Here is a 16,983-nt window from a genome sequence, read left to right as displayed (position 1 = left end):
GCCTGCTGGGTTCATCCCTGGCTCCACGTCTACCTGTGACGTTGGCTGACCTCTGTCTGCCTCAGTTTCCTCATCGATACTATGTGAGTCCTGATCTTATAGGGATATTGTGAAGGTTCATGAAAGAATAAATTAAAGGGGCTTAGTAAGCACACAGTAAGTGGTCAACAAACATCAGCCATCTTTATTAGCCTAGCACTTCGCAGAGTAGTGACGGGTGTGAAATACCTTTGCAAAGCGTATCTCTTGATGTTTGAAATGGCATGTAAAGGGTGACTGGGCTTAGCCAAGGACACTTCCTTCAGTTGCTGCTTGGAGCATGGGAACAGGTGGTACCCTCTGGCATTTGGAGTGATTTATTAGCCGGAGACTGCTCAGCCTAAATGGGAACGGGCGTCTGCCCGGGGCTGAAGCGAGCCACCAAGATCGTTGACTGTGAGTGGGTCGCTGACTGGGCAGGTACTCTGATTACCCAGCTGCTGGGGGCTCTGTTTGTTCTTTTCTTTTTTTTTTTACTTCCTCTCTTCTCCAACCCTAAAACAAAAGTTGGACGCTTAATTTTTTAAATTGCTCTGCATCTATTTGAATGAGACAGCTAGGTATGCCTTATTCCTGTAATTTGGCCTTTAATAAAGCTAAATGGATTGACGTGTTTTGAAGCACCAGCTGCCTGTACAAACTAGAATTCTCCATCAGCTGTTTGCTTCGGATGTCCTTAGAAAGATGCTTGTCTGTGTCTGGATTCTGTGTCAGAAATCTTGAAATAGTTTAACTTCCTGGTAGTACCGATTTGATATAAAAGGGGAGGAAACATAAATATTATTGCCACAATGATTGTGACTTTATAGTGGTCTCAGTTGTGTCCTTCACTTTTACTTATTTCTGCATTTGTGTTCACCTATCTGGGGAAAACTTTGGAGGATGATACTGTTCAGAAATGTTGCTTTGGTGAAAAGATAAGTTTTGGACCAAATATAAGTGAAATGTATGTGAAAGGGTATTTTGTTTTCCAGAAAAATAAAGGTTTTAGGTTTGAATGCAAAAGTTTGTTGTTGTTTGTTTTTGTTTTTTACATACCAAAGTGAACAGTTACCATTTCTGATTATCTTTTATCCTGCATTGTACTTCTGGTGTATTTTATGAGAAATTAATCTCTTAAAAGTAAGAGGAATGAAAGAAAGATCAATAATTCCATGGTATTATGTCCATATCTTTTTTTCCCCTTTCACTAAATTATTTAGCCTACAGTAAAATTTGAAAATATTTTCTGAACTTTAAAGTTATAGAAATGTCATTGCAGCTCTATTTACAATAGCCAGGACATGGAAGCAACCTAAGTGTCCATCGACAGATGAATGGATGAAGAAGATGTGGCACATATATACAATGGAATATTACTCAGCCATAAAAATAAATGAAATTGAGTTATTTGTCGTGAGGTGGATGGACCTAGAGTCTGTCATACAGAGTGAAGTAAGTCAGAAAGCGAAAAACAAATACCGTATGCTGACACATATATATGGAATCTAAAAAAATGGTTCTGAAGAACCTAGGGGCAGGACAGGAATAAAGACGCAGACGTAGAGAATGGACTTGAGGACACGGGCAGGGGGAAGGGTAAGCTGGGATGAAGTGAGAGAGTGGCATGGACGTATATACACTACCAAATGTAAAACAGATAGCTAGTGGGAAGCAGCTGCATAGCACAGGAAGATCAGCTCGGTGCTTTGTGACCATCTAGAGGAGTGGGATAGGGAGGGTTGGAGGGAGGGAGACGCAATAGGGAGGAGATATGGGGATATATGTTTATGTATAACTGATTCACTTTGTTATACAGCAGCAACTAACACACCCTTTACATAATTGTAAAGCAATTATGCTCCAGTAAAGATGTTAAAAAGAAAAGTTATAGAAATGTAATTGATGTTGAGTTTGGAGATTGCAAACCCCAAAGCTCTAGTTCAGAGAAAACACACACACAGAATGGGGCAAAGTTCCCAGGCTTAACATGGTTTGATCCCTTTTTCCCTATCAGGCCCAAAACAGAAAGTGCAAATATCTCACCATGAAACCAGCAATCACATGAGAAAGGAAAGTTGGTTTTAGGCTCCGGAGGAGAGCACCCAGTGAGGATTTGTTGGAATGCCTGCCCCCGCAGCTCCTATCTCCTGTAAGATTTGTTGTCAGGGCCTGTGATACTGATACCGAGGATTAAGTTTGAAATTTCAGCCTTTATGTAGGGGAGGAGCTGCATTTCTGTGCAGCTAAATGCGACGTCCAACTTTCGAACCGAAGTGAAAATCCAGGATCAACTTTTGACTGTAATTAGCAGATTTTGCAAGATTTCTGTGGTTAGTGGAAAAGAGGTCTGCTCTCTATATAGTGTTGTTATATCATCAGGCCTAGGGATTTATTTGACCTAAAACTCTACATGGTCAAGTTTACAACCTGGATTGAAGAAGTTTGAGAAGGGGATAATTCCAAGTTGCTGAGGAGGGAATTTAGCTTTCTGGCAAGAATTAATAAGGGCTCCATCGGGGAGTTAGATGTCTTAAAACTGTTATACTTAGGGTTGGGGATTGGGGAAGGGACTCAGAAAGATCTATCACCAGACTCATTAAATCCACTCCCAGACTTTACTGCTGCCTGAGCTGTTGCAGACCCCTCCGAGGCTTTCTGTTGGCTAATTACATTTTCAGATCTAAGCAAATATGTGCATATTGTACGCCTCAGTAGAGAGGCCACTGTCTTAGCAATTAGTAAAATAACTGTTTATTGAAAAAGGATACGTGTCTGTTTCTAGTATCACCAGAATCATTTGTGACCTCATAGGAATGTTGATTAGAGTTTTATATTTTAAGGTTCAGGTCATGGGTATGAGTGTTGCATGGGCCTCTTCCCAAAGTCTAACATCATTGTCCTTTACTTACATTTATGTAGGGTTCATACTCAGTACCAATCCTTGGTCATGGTGGCAACAGCTGACAGTGGGTATGATGGTTTGGATCATTGTCTGCTCTTGGGAAAACAGTCTCTGTCCTCCAGACCAAATAGAATCACCTTCAAAATCCTTGCATATTTTCACTGCATAGTCGTTTGCTGATGAGACAACACACCAGAGCCCAGGCAGGGACAGCAAATGCAGACATGTGTCAAAGAATAAGTATGAGTGGATTTTTTTCAGCAATGAAAGGACCTTCTAGAAATGAGAGTAAGGTTGTCATAACCATTTACATAAGGAACATATCTTTTTAAATGCTTTAAAGGAAAAGTTACTAAATTTTAAAAAAGTAAATATCAAATTATATTACATTAGACACAAATATCTTATTTTTTCTCATTCTCCTGTTGCCACTCTACTTCCATATATCAGTGTATCTCCACAAAAACATATTTAACAAAAGCACGGGATTCTTTTTTCTTTATTGACTATATGATACACCTGCTAGGATTTAATAAATGTTTATTTAACAACGATTCATTAAATTGACCCGGTATGTTTTTACATTGCTTTTTCCCATCTCATTATATTTCTGCAAAGTCGGTTTTGTATCATAGCTTTTGCAATCAGTATTTTATCAGTTGTGCGTAGTTAAGGCTGTTTGCCAAGGACATTGCCTAACCTGTCAATTCAGAGAAGCGTTTCTGACGTCTGCATTTGTGTTACTCAAAAGCAAATGAATGCTTGACAAGTGGCAGCTTTGACTTATTTGCTCAGGGCAACGCAGAAAAACTGAACATGAAATACTTTCCATTTTTAATAGGAAAGAGGCAGTAGCAATCAGATCTTCTCTGATTAAAGCTGTATGTTTCTGTAAACAGTTCTGCTTCCCATGTAATCTGGAGTGAATTAAATTCACTTTTCTGTTGACAGGATGAGGGTCACTCATTTATTCATTTTGGGTAAATGTTACTAAGAAAACTTTTCACTATTTTTAGCATTTCAAAGAAGGTTGTTTATCGGTTGGCTTGCTTATTCTTTTTTATTTTTATGCTATCTTGTGTTTGTGTGGGGGGGGGCTTAGAAACTTCGAAAACAACATGGTGACCATATTACCAAAATAAGGATTAAAAAAATAAATAAAAGCTCACCCACAGTCATATCATTCTCCTTTCTTCTTAGTTTTCCTTGCTTCCTTCCAGATTCCTTTGCAATAGTTGTAGAATTTGTCTTTTATTCATAGCATGTGAGGTTAATCCATCACTTTACCAAGTGTTTTATTTAATTAATGACTAACAGGTGTGCCTCATTCTGCACATCAGTTGTCTCCTAAAGTTGTGTATGACATGTTCCATTTTCCTATGATCTTAAATCATTACTAAAATTCAGTGGGTCTTCATTTCTTAGCATTTTTCAGTTGGCAGTTATCCCTAATTCTTGATCTTTGCACATCTCTGTTGTATAAAAATGCTTAAATATTATTGAAGGTCAGCATTTATAAATCCCTTCAACTGCCATCCTCCCACCTCAGTTGGCCTTTGTATAACTCCAGCTTTTCACTTGATTCTTTTTAAAGCAAAACACTTCTCTCCCTTATCTTCTAGATGTGTTATATGAGAAATAGCTATTTAAGGGCTAGGTAAGGGTAGAAATTGATACACATTTGATTTATGGAAGTTTGATAGATTTTGACTTTGGAAGCGCAAGTATGGGCACAATGGGAGATGTCATCTGTTTCTGCAAATTTTTCAACAAGTATCTGTGAAGTGGCGTGCTTGGCACTGTGCCAGGTGGTGTGGCCGATAATGATGTGCAAAACTTTATTTTTATTATCAAGGAACTTTTCACTCATTTTCATTTTTCTTTAGGATTTTTCTCTATATTCTTTGAATCAGCTGCTTTCAACATCAAGGACTTGCATTTATATTGATGTGTGAATAATGTTGAGTGAGTTAGCTTTATATACTAAGGTTAGCATGAAACTGGATTATGCATATCCCAGAAATGTTTTTCTCTTATGAGCAGTAAGTCATTGAGATTCAGTATAGAAAATTTATTATACTACTATTTTTATTTATTTATTTATTGTTTATTTGTTTTTTTGTTTTTTTTTTTTTGCGGTACGCGGGCCTCTCACTGTGGTGGCCTCTCCCGTTGCGGAGCACAGGCTCCGGACGCGCAGGCTCAGCGGCCATGGCTCACGGGCCCAGCCGCTCCGCGGCATGTGGGGTCTTCCCGGACCAGGGCACGAACCCGTGTACCCCTGCATCGGCAGGTGGACTCTCAACCACTGTGCCACCAGGGAAGCCCTATACTACTGTTTTTAAATGAAATAAGTTTTAATAATAGTTTTCTTTTATAGAGATTAAGGTCGAGAAATGTTCAAGGATTTATTTCATAGGATAGAAAGCCCTAAGTTCTTCAGAGAAGATGTCAAGCTGTGATCTCATGAGTTTAAGCTATTGCTAATGAGTATAACAAGATTGAAGGGATAACATGCAGCCTCTGTAGATCATTGTGCAATCAGGGTAAACATGATTCTGAACTTCTAAAAGTTAAATACATTTAACTTTATTGACTGAGAAGCTGCATATATTATTATATTCCCTATTCCTCAGTTATTTCTTAGTCTTCTGAATTATATGTCTCCATAGACAAGGCCATATAGTGCCTTTTCATTTTTATATTTCTTTTGTATATAAGTTGTACATAGTCATTGGAGGTAAATTTAGAAACATATTAGCTATATAATATATATTGTATATTACCAGTATTACTGTTAATATTTTGGTATATTTTGCTTCAGACTTTTTACTGTAATATGTGTATTTTTTCCTTACTAAATCCACGTTTTATAACCTGACGAATTTTTTTTTTCACTGTTAGGTTGTTTGGGCCTGTAAGGTATGGGGAGTGAGACCTTCTGTCTACCTTATTCATTCCATTTAAAAAAGAATATATCAAACTTGGCATGGACTTTGACTTTATTTATTTATTTAGAAATTGCAAGTAAATACGAATAAGCATGTGTGTTTTATTACAAATGCATACTTAAAGCATAAGTGAATAGCAGTTTTATTGAGAAAATTCTAAGCATGTTTTGGGGGGAATTCTTTTAATTCTAAAAGGTTCAAGTGGCTCCACATTAAAATGAAACAAATGAAAGCAGAGCTCACACATATTTGATAAAGCTGTAGACCACATAACGATGGCGTTTTTACCTGCTTTTAGGCAACACCTAGAATGTAAGTCTGGTAAAGCTGGAGGCCATACCAGCGTTCCACACCATACTAGACATAATCTTGGCACAATCCCTGGCGTGTAATAAGGCTTAAAAAAATATGAATTCAAGGAATGATTGAAGAAAAGAGACAGAGAGAGAACCAGAAAGATGAGGTGATTTACCCCTTTGCCTGAAGCAACGACAAATAAGCCATCTCTTGGAATATATTTCTATGGGCATATCCTTAAAAATTGCAACAACAAGCAAAAATGGCAAATCTTTTTAATCCCCCAAGGCTCCTATTCCTTTGCTCCCCAAATAAGTCATTTGTGGCAGATCCTTCTAAAAGGCCACATCAGAGTGAGCTCTGAGAAAATCACAGTTTTGGCTCATTCAGCCCTCCTTCTGATTGCTCCGGGCCGCACCTCCAGCAAGGAGTAAAAGCAATCAGGTGGCACAGCTGTGCGGAGAAACTGGGAGGGTAACTGGACGGATGACAGTTCCAGATCAGCTTTTAACCCCCTCCCTTCTCTTCTTCAGGTTGCCATCTTCAGAATGATTCCCTGCAGAGCAGCACTGTCTTTTGCGCGATGTCTGATCCGGAGAAAAATCGTCACTCTGGACAGTCTAGAAGATACCAAACTGTGCCGCTGCTTATCCACCATGGACCTCATTGCCCTGGGCGTTGGAAGCACTCTGGGTGCCGGGGTTTACGTCCTCGCTGGCGAGGTTGCCAAAGCGGATTCTGGCCCCAGCATCGTGGTCTCCTTCCTCATCGCTGCGCTGGCTTCCGTGATGGCAGGCCTATGCTATGCTGAATTTGGGGCCCGAGTTCCCAAGACTGGGTCTGCCTATTTGTACACTTACGTTACTGTCGGAGAACTGTGGGCCTTCATCACTGGCTGGAATCTCATTTTATCTTATGTGATAGGTATGTTTGCAAAAAAAATCAACCAAATTGGGTAAAATGGTAGAAATGGCACTCCTGAGTCAGCGGCCTTAGGGTTCTGTGATAGGTCTGCATTAATTAGCGACTAGGTGATCAGAATGTATCTGTTGATCCCTGCGTGTCTCATTTTTCTCACCTCTAAATAAAGTGTCTCCTTCTAGTTGCAAAATTCGGTGATTCTGCTTCATCTCTGAATATGCCATCACTTAGTGGGTTTGAAAACCTTTCTTAAAAAACGATAGCTCTTTAATGCAAATAAAATTGCCTGATTCCACAGTTATGGACTTGAGCATTTCATTGCTATTGTGTAATTATAAAGTTATCAAGATAATTTTATATGTGATTAAAATGTTCAATTCTGTCTGAACTAACCCATGATTATTCTAGAATAGAGTAGCAAAAGATGTTATGTTAATTTTCTCCCACTGACCTTGTATTCTCTGAACGTTCTGTGTTTTGGAAGGAACGTCAAGTGTTGCAAGGGCTTGGAGTGGCACCTTTGATGAACTTCTTAGCAAACAGATTGGTCAGTTTTTCAGGACATACTTCAAAATGAATTATACTGGCCTTGCAGAGTATCCTGACTTTTTTGCTGTGTGCCTTATATTACTTCTAGCAGGTAAGAAAACCAATTACACTTCTCCCTAAGATGAGCCGGGCTAGTTGTCCCAGGAAAATAGGTTACCACTGAATTTGGGACCTGAGTTCGAAGGTTAGGCAGCATACTTATACACATAAGTTACTATTGGACATCTGTGGGCCTTGTGACTAGCCAGAATCCCATTTTATCTTCTGTGATAAGTATGTTCCAAAAATAAATCTAAATTACATGGAACGGTAGAAATAGTACTTCTGAGTCCGTGACACCTGGAATGCACTAAATAATCAGATACGGTACATAAATTTTATAATACTAATTGGAGATTTGCAGGAATGGCAACAAAGCTTCAATAAGGAAGGATATAAAATTTTTGGCCTTATTTCATCTTGTTAGTTACAGCTAAGGATATTTGCAAGCATACTGTTTCTAGAAGAAATTCTGTCTTTCTATTTATGCCTATATAATGTAGACATCTGGTTGAAAAAGGGAACATATTCAAACCACCCATCATTTTTTTTAATGTAGACATTATGGAGACAAACATACTTGATACTAGAATTTTCCTGGTTTCATCAGTTGTGTAGCATAATAGTTTAGAAAGGCATAGGAATTAGAGTGACCAGGTTTTCAATTCTACTCTGCCACTTACTATCTTTAGAACATTGAGTGACGTAATCTTTCCATGACTCAGTTTGTTCATCCATAAAATGAGGACGTCAATGTTTATCTTGTGCAGGCTTTTTGCTTGATACATGGTAAGCTCTTAGATGGCCGGCAGTTTTATTTTGTAGGCATAGCTCATCCCTGCTGTCCCCTAATATTTGTTTTAATTATTTGAGCGTTTTCAATTTTGATTGTCATCCTACATGGCACTCCTGCTTAAATCCATCAAGGATTGCACTAAGAATAAAGTCCATGTTTGTTCCCATTTCCTGGTTGATAGACCCTTGCTTTCCTGTCCAACCTTATCACTAGCTACTTTCTCCCTATCTTTCTATAATTTTTCCTTATAAAATTACATAATTAAAAAAATAACTTTACCCTTTAAAACGTTAGCCATTAATTTAATGTTTTAGGTAGGGATATGGGTAGGGACATGAACAAAATTTATAGGTCCAAGTTATTTGGCATTTTCCTTCTAATGTCAAGAAAAATTGCATGAATTGTTTTTCAACAGGTGATAGGTTTTATTTGTTTCGGTTTCTCAACCGCCTAGCTAACATTAAATTAGTTACATCACATTTTATTTAAGGATGGTTTCAGTGACCTTAAATATTCAGCTTTAATCTCTAAACGATGAGAAGCATGTAGTTATGACACAGTTTCAGTCATTAAATTCCATGGCAAGACTCAGGCCTTGGCCTGTATTTTATGTCCCATGTTCATCAACCATCATGTCTTTTCTTTCAGGACAGGCTAAGATTACATGACAACTTTGTTCTTAGAAACTTCAAAGACCAAAACCTCCTGTTGTAATCTTTATTCATATTGTAATGCCAAATGTCTTGTCAACTGAGGCTGTTGTTTTATTAAAGATACAAGGGAAGTGTATGCAGCATTTAGATGAGAAGGCTAATTTACTGGTGGGAGTTGGGGATCTCAGAATGGAGAGTGCACTTGGGGTATTGGGAAACTTTTATAAAACTTGGCGGTGGCTTTGTTATTTTCCCACATGTGTAGTAGTATAGTGTATATTTCCAAGGTGTAGAGTTATATAGTGTTTCCTAATCTGACAGATAGTCACAGAGTCAGTAATTGTACTGACCAGTTTTCCTTTATATTAGTATAGTTGTATTCTTGTATAATTCTGGGAATTATACAGGTAGGAGAATGCAATTCAGCTTTTCTCATCTCTACTTGGATAATTTTGCTTATTTGATCATGGGTGGTACAGATAACGGGGAAGAAGCAAGTATGTATGTGATATAAGCCTTTCATCACAGTTATTTCCCCAACAGTAAAAAGTAAACTTTCTTCGATCCATAATTCATATCTTATACAAGATGTATTAAAGATATAGATATGATAGATATAATCATGAAAGTACTGGAAGGAAACAAAAGTGAATGTTTTGGGGTTAATATTAGGGAAAATCTTTCTAGAGGTAGAAACTAAAGAGGAAAAATGTATATTCTAAAACTTTCTTACATGTTTAATCAACACTAAGATTAAAAGTACATGATAAATTGGGGAAAACATGCTCTTACATATACAGTGAGAGAGCTTATAGCATTATTGTATAAATAAGTCTTATAAATCAATATGAATAAGAATAGCCTAATGGGAAAAAATGGACAATTTAAATTGGGCCAAACTTTCTGGAGACTGTTTTGATGGTGTGAACCAAAAGTCTTACATAAAGTGTATACCGTTGATATGGTATTACCTTATAGAAAATTATTGTAAAGAAATAATTAGAAAGTGTAAAAAGATATTTATAAAAGGATGATTAGGTCAGTACTGTTTATAGTTGTAAGAAACTAACAGTGACCTGATTGTCTGTAAATATAGGAGTAAATTGTAGTGTCTCCATATAGTAGAAGAGTCTGTGATGGTTAAAAATGAGGCTATATGTTTGTTGACATGTAAATGTGTGCCTGTGTGTCTTTGTGTGTGTGTGTGCAAAATTCTAGAAAGGAAATTACACTTGATCTTTATTTCCTTTCTTTTTTTTTCTTTTCTGTATCTTCAGGTTACTTAAATAGGAAATTGATTGCATTTACAATCAGAATATAAAAATAAAACTATTAACGTGAATAGATTTAACAAAATATTTTTTGTCATGACCATTGAATCATTATTTTGTTTAATGTGTTCTGTAAATATGAGGCAGACAATATGATTGAGCTTCTACTTTAAAAATGTTTCAGCCATTAACCTTGAAATGGCTTTTTAGAACAGCATTTCATTAAAATTAAGTTACTTTACCTACCCATTGATAATAAAAGCCAGTTACTAAATTGATTCATTTATCAGAGAGTTTGGGATCTCCTGGCTATGAGCACAGTCTGCATTCTGAAATCAAGTTAGTTTTATTCACAGTTAGGTGACTAAGAACTCTCAATAGAAAGGGGTAAATGTCAGTTAAATATATGAATGCTGATGAAAGGATATCCTAAAGCTTGTAACTATCTCAGAATGCTGTTGCCTTTTCCTAAAGGTTAGGTAAACACTAAAATACCCTTTCTTTTTCCATAGGTCTTTTATCTTTTGGAGTAAAAGAGTCTGCTTGGGTGAATAAAGTCTTCACAGCCATCAATATCCTGGTCCTTCTCTTTGTTATGGTTGCTGGGTTTGTGAAAGGAAACGTGGCAAACTGGAAGATTAGTGAAGAGTTTCTCAAAAATATATCTGCAAGTGCCAGGTTAAATATTCGGGTTTTTCCTCTCCTATTTTGAGGTTTTTTTAAAATATTTGCTTGCTTTTGTCTTATGTTACATTTTCCTCTAGAAAAACTGTTCTCAGACTTTTTGCTTCAGAGAACTTTCTGAAGGTCTGTTCTGTTTCAAGACTGTTCTTCCTGAATGCATAGGTGTGCTCACTACGGAGCAGCTGCTTAAAGCCATGCAGTTGCTGGTTCTTAATCTCAAGCCTGGCTCCAGTTTTAAGGAAGAGCAAGGACAGGTCCTAACCATTGGAAGGATGGTTTTTTCCCTCCAAAGATTTGTCACCTCAAAATAACAAAGAGCATTTTTGAGTCATGCATCCTTTAGTTTTTCCTTTGGGGACACCCTTTGGTTCCATTGCATCCTTTCAACCTTGTAGTAATTTTCACGCCTGCTGGTTTTTTTGAGAATGTTATTGATTGCATAAGCAGAATTGTCTATGTATTTCACTTTAAACCTGATAATCTCAAATATTAAATTAATTATATATGAAAGGTTTCATCCTAAGATTTATTTAAGCATAATATTCCTATGTGTAAATAAGATTACAAAAATTTCTATTACATGAAGTCATGTACATGTTTTTCTTTACATATGTTGTTTGTAGCCATTCTGATGAGGCAAAAATTTAGCATCCTCTGGTTTTATATAATTTTTCACATGTAATAGAATATTCAACTTCAGTATTATTAATCAAGATTAGAGAATTTTATTTCACCTTGTCAAAAGTCCTCTTAGTAAATTTTTCAGATGTACAGTCTGCCCCACTGTCCACAAGAAGAGAAAGTTTCTTGTCTTTATTTCAGATCATGGCCCATATATGGGGTCTCTGTTCTCAAAATCCCGCCTGGCTATGAGTTCCGGCCAGAGTGGAACTGAGTCTTCTGCTTATGCTAAAGATCAGCCTCTAGTTGAGTGCTGGTAACCGGAGAGGGGTGCCGTTATTGAGAACACCACCACATCCTCTAGGATAGGGTGAAAAAAATCAGAGTTTACCTTCAGTTTTGTACACATCAGCTTCCAAGGGCTGATGAACACAATAACCTTCCGAGGCTGTAGTTTGAGACAAATTGCTTGAAGAAGCAGTTTTCTAGGAAAATGACTTTCCAATGTGCTGCTTCTCTTCCTTAGGGAGCCACCTTCTGAAAATGGAACAAGTATCTATGGGGCTGGCGGCTTTATGCCTTATGGCTTTGCAGGAACTTTGGCTGGGGCTGCAACCTGCTTTTATGCCTTTGTGGGATTTGACTGCATTGCAACAACTGGTAAGAGCAAACTCTTAGCTCTATGTCGAAGGAAAAATTGTTCTTTGAACCACATGAGTACCCATAGGTGACAACAGAGGTTCAAGGGAAGAGAGTGGAATTTGGGATAATAAGGGCTGGTTCCAGACCCAGAAGTAACACCTGCTGTAGAAAAAGAAACTTAGTGAAACTCTCTGAGCTTTGGTTTCCATATTGGTAAAATCAGGAGAGCAATACCTACCTCTGAGATGTTATGAAGGGCACCTAAGATTAGGAAAAATACTTTGCAAGTTGTCAGCTACTTTGTAAGTGTTGGTCATAATTACTACCCTTAACCTTTGGTCTGAAAGTGCTTTGGTCTGAAAGTGCTTTGGTCTGAAAGTGCTATCACAGTGAGTAACAACGATGATCATGCTCTTAAACTGTTTCTTCTTTAACAGGACAAAATACGTTGTGGTAATTCTTTTCTCTTTATCCTGTACAACAAAGTAATCATGCTACAATTAGTTAGTCTCTAAATGCTTTCTCTGGGTTCACCTTATTGCATGGCCTTATAATTGACCATATTTTGGGTGTTTCAACTGCCAAATTGTATTAGAAAGATTGAAAAAGTGCTGTTTTTTATTAAAACTAAAATTTAATATAAATCAATGCACTGAGGAGAAGTTTGTCTTCATATATATGGAAGCCTTCATATTTAAGGGCCTGCAGAATGCCATGATGTGTAATCTCTGTGGAGGAATCATTTTCCAAATGGATTAAGACTTCTGTTCTATCCCTAAACATTTAATAGTGCTGGGATAACATATTTTTTCTTTCTGGAAATAGGAAACTGACTTGCAGGATTTCTTGCTTTCTCTTCTTGCCTCTGGGCTTTGATCTTTTTTATTTTATTTTATTTTATTTTTTCTTTTTTTTTTTTTCCGGTACGCGGGCCTCTCACTGTTGTGGCCTCTCCCGTTGCGGAGCACAGGCTTCGGACGCGCAGGCTCCGGACACGCAGGCTCAGCGGCCATGGCTCACGGGCCCAGCCGCTCCGCGGCATGTGGGATCCTCCCGGACTGGGGCACGAACCCGCGTCCCCTGCATCGGCAGGCGGACTCTCAACCACTGCGCCACCAGGGAAGCCCGGGCTTTGATCTTTATGTGACAGCACAGGACCCTCAAGAAGAGAAGAAACGTCATGTAGCATAGATGGAGCAAGCTGAGAAAACAGAAGGGACAGAGCGGAGTAGAGTTACTATGAAGGAGAAGAAGAATTCATGTTTTATTAAATATGCAAATCTTTCGTTTATGTTTCCTTAGGTGAGGAAGTCCGGAATCCTCAGAAAGCTATTCCTATTGGAATTGTGACTTCTCTGCTCGTTTGCTTTATGGCCTATTTTGGGGTCTCAGCAGCTTTAACACTGATGATGCCATACTACCTCCTCGATGAGAAAAGCCCCCTTCCTGTAGCGTTTGAGTATGTTGGATGGGGTCCAGCCAAGTATGTCGTTGCAGCAGGCTCCCTCTGTGCTTTGTCAACAAGGTACATTGCATTGCCTTTGGGGCAGGGCTGTCTGGGCTACTGCAAAGGTAGTCAGTGCCTAAAGAATTGCTTTTGTATGTTTTAAAAATAATCCTAATATGAGGAACACATTATACAACTGTATTCTCTGAATAGTTCGCCCAAATTGCCATATCAAAATCTTAAGTGATAAAAACGTTTCCCCCGTCAGTTAAAACTCAGTTTTTCAAGATAATGATGATCCAAGCTTCTGTGGATATATATGGCATTAATACACACTTATATATTTCATACATATTCATATATATATATGTACTGTAAAACTTTACAGTGCTTATACTAGTATGTTCCCCTGCTGGTTTTGGTGTTACTTGTAGTGCTACAGACATTTGAGACCTTATGTGCAGACTTGACATTTTCTGCTGTCTTTTAAAATAATATCAAGTCTGTAATGAGTGGAAGCTATATGCTGTGGCATTGTTAAGTATAATGTGCTTTTTATTATGAAGCACTGAGACTTTTTCCTGTCAGCACTGATCAGAGTGAATTTGGTGTAGAAATGGAAATTACTGTTCTCAAGTTAATGGTGGAAATTTGTATAAATCTATGCGAAAAGAATAGTTGAATCTCAAGTATTCAGATTTTCAGTAGCTGCTTATTTTATTTATTTTTTTTCAGTAGCTGCTTATTTTAATACTTTATGATTCGTTTCTCAAGTTTCCTGAGCTACTCATATTTTAATTTAACATACGATCATAAGATATTTCATTTGAGTTTTATAGTGTGCTATACTTAGAGCATTCTTACGAAGAGAAAAATTAATCTCTGCTTGATTACTAATTTTCTAAAAGTCAGAAATTGGAAAAAGAATTTTTTTTGTATAATTCATCAGCCTAGCTTTTTTTCCCCTCAAACTCTCTTTTATTTTGTATTCAAGATAATATTAAGCAGCAGTTAGAAATTACCCCTGTTGGTTTCTTAGCCATCTGCCAGTGTTGAGGTTTATTCTAAATAGTTTCAAACAGTTTCAGAAATCTGAACTGTGGTGATACCTTGCCACCATGGTCTTAGAAGAGAGATGGACAAAGATTTATTTGTGGCCAACTCAACCCAGCTTTATTAAAAGATAAAGAAGACGGATTTAAAAAATATATTTTACTTACTTTCTCTTTCAGTGGTTATTTTTTACAACTAATTCATGTATGGAATGATGCAGCCAGTAAACACACAAGTAATTCAAAACATCTAAAGCAAAAAATCATTTTCTTAAACTGCACTGTTACTAACGTTTAATTGCGGCTGTTTTTATGTACTAAATATACAGTGAGTTGATTTTTTTTGTGTCTTTTTCTGTCTTGATTATCTTATGATGCTAAGAATTATTAATTTGATCAAAGATCACACTATATGAGGAAAAATAATGGTAAAATAAATATGAAAAATGTGTAGTTATTGAATAAATGAAGTGACTATACTATAAAATCAAATTACTTAATCTTTTCTGTAATTACATATCAATTTATAAATTTTATTTTCTAAGTTAAAAATGTCTTAATGATATAATTGGTTTTTTTTTTGGTCTTAATTCCTTAGTTTTAATCTAGTAGTAATCATGGGCCTGCACAAATTATTTGCAGTATTGTTTTTAGTCTGATAATTGTGCTGGGCAAATATCTGTAAGAGAATAATAAGTAGCACAATGGTTAATTGGTATCTATTTTTAAATGACCAATCATAATACATTTTAAAATAACAAGACTTCATAATCACAGCTGTGATGCTGAGTTTTATGCGATTACTTAATTTCAGTTCTGGGATGTAATCTTGCATGAATGTGTTTGCCATACTGCATGTGTTTGCTTTTTATTCAGTCTTCTTGGATCCATTTTCCCAATGCCTCGTGTAATCTATGCTATGGCGGAGGATGGGTTGCTTTTCAAATGTCTAGCTCAAATCAATTCCAAAACGAAGACACCAATAATTGCTACTTTATCATCGGGTGCGGTGGCAGGTGAGAGAGTTGACTTTTATTAAGTAAAGGGGGATCTTTTTTCATCGAGGATTCTGGAAAAAAAATTAGGTCGTTTTCTGTTTTTATGTATATAAAGATTAATAACTTCTTTGTGAATATTTCCGATTTTGAATTTCTTTTTTTGCTGTAGGTTCTGTACTTTAGTGTGTCCAGTCTTTACCAGTATATACTCATCTAGAATAATACTTGTAATAACTCACATGTGGATTATGAATTTTTCTGTTCTAGTCTTCTGGGTTCCATGTTTCCTTTGCCCCGAATTCTGTTTGCCATGGCCCGGGATGGTTTACTGTTTAGATTTCTTGCCAGAGTGAGTAAGAGGCAGTCACCAGTAGCTGCCACATTGACTGCAGGGGTCATCTCTGGTAAGCTTTACAAACATAGGATTCTTCAACATTGGACTTGAGCATTTTATGCGCATGCATGGACTTATAAAGAGGGTCTGCTTGCTGTGCATGTAAGTTAAGAACAAAATCACTGATAAATTAGGGTATAAACATTGGAATCACATCTGCAAATTGTGGTGGTGGTGCTCTACCGAAATCATAACTGACCCTTTGGGATTTGGTCCTATTTCGTTATCTTAACCTTTGGGGCTTCTAACAAATGCGCAAAGGTTTGTGATGGTTCTTCACTATATATCAGCTATCAAATGCTTTTCAGGTCGATGAATGACCACATAAAATTATTTATTGACACACGAAATGTTAATTAAAGAATGATTACTTAATACTTGAATTGTTAATTAAAAATAATGATTCAATATTTTCTTTTTTGTCCAGGATTTAAGTTGAATATTGCTAAACGACCATAGGATTTTTGAAAAGCTAAAGTTTACCCATTCTTAATTAAATATAAGAAATGTCAAAGATAATTTATACTTGGTCATTGTTATCACTGCCCTCAGTATGGTGGCTAACCCCACTTCCTGGGCCATCATGGTTCTCTAAGAGTTACTAATACCTATACGGTCATAAACCCCATTAGGAATCTATTTTCCCTTTCAACAGTTATGATATTAAGTCATGTTAAAAAAAAAAAAAAACACGAACTCCATTTGCCTACCTTTTGGCATGTCATAATATCCACGTAAAATGCTT

General features: G+C 37.0%; 1 protein-coding gene across 3 annotated transcripts in view; it reads left to right on the top strand.

The window, feature by feature from the left end:
• The window catches only part of SLC7A2 (solute carrier family 7 member 2), a 72,867-nt gene that overhangs the window by 36,720 nt on the left and 19,164 nt on the right, over positions 1–16,983 (top strand). For all 3 annotated transcript variants that reach the window (XM_030831867.2, XM_030831856.2, XM_060291568.1), the window contains exons 2-7: positions 6,705–7,095; positions 7,577–7,732; positions 10,913–11,078; positions 12,232–12,365; positions 13,650–13,872; positions 15,723–15,862. In XM_030831867.2, the coding sequence (XP_030687727.1) occupies positions 6,720–7,095; positions 7,577–7,732; positions 10,913–11,078; positions 12,232–12,365; positions 13,650–13,872; positions 15,723–15,862 (1,195 nt within the window). In that variant the 5' untranslated portion in view covers positions 6,705–6,719. The remainder of the gene's footprint in view (positions 1–6,704; positions 7,096–7,576; positions 7,733–10,912; positions 11,079–12,231; positions 12,366–13,649; positions 13,873–15,722; positions 15,863–16,983) is intronic.

Source organism: Globicephala melas, chromosome 21, assembly GCF_963455315.2.
Source record: "Globicephala melas chromosome 21, mGloMel1.2, whole genome shotgun sequence".
NCBI classification, from domain to species: Eukaryota; Metazoa; Chordata; class Mammalia; order Artiodactyla; family Delphinidae; genus Globicephala; species Globicephala melas.
Note: the sequence above shows the minus strand (reverse complement) of the source record. Positions and strands in the feature narration are given on the sequence as shown.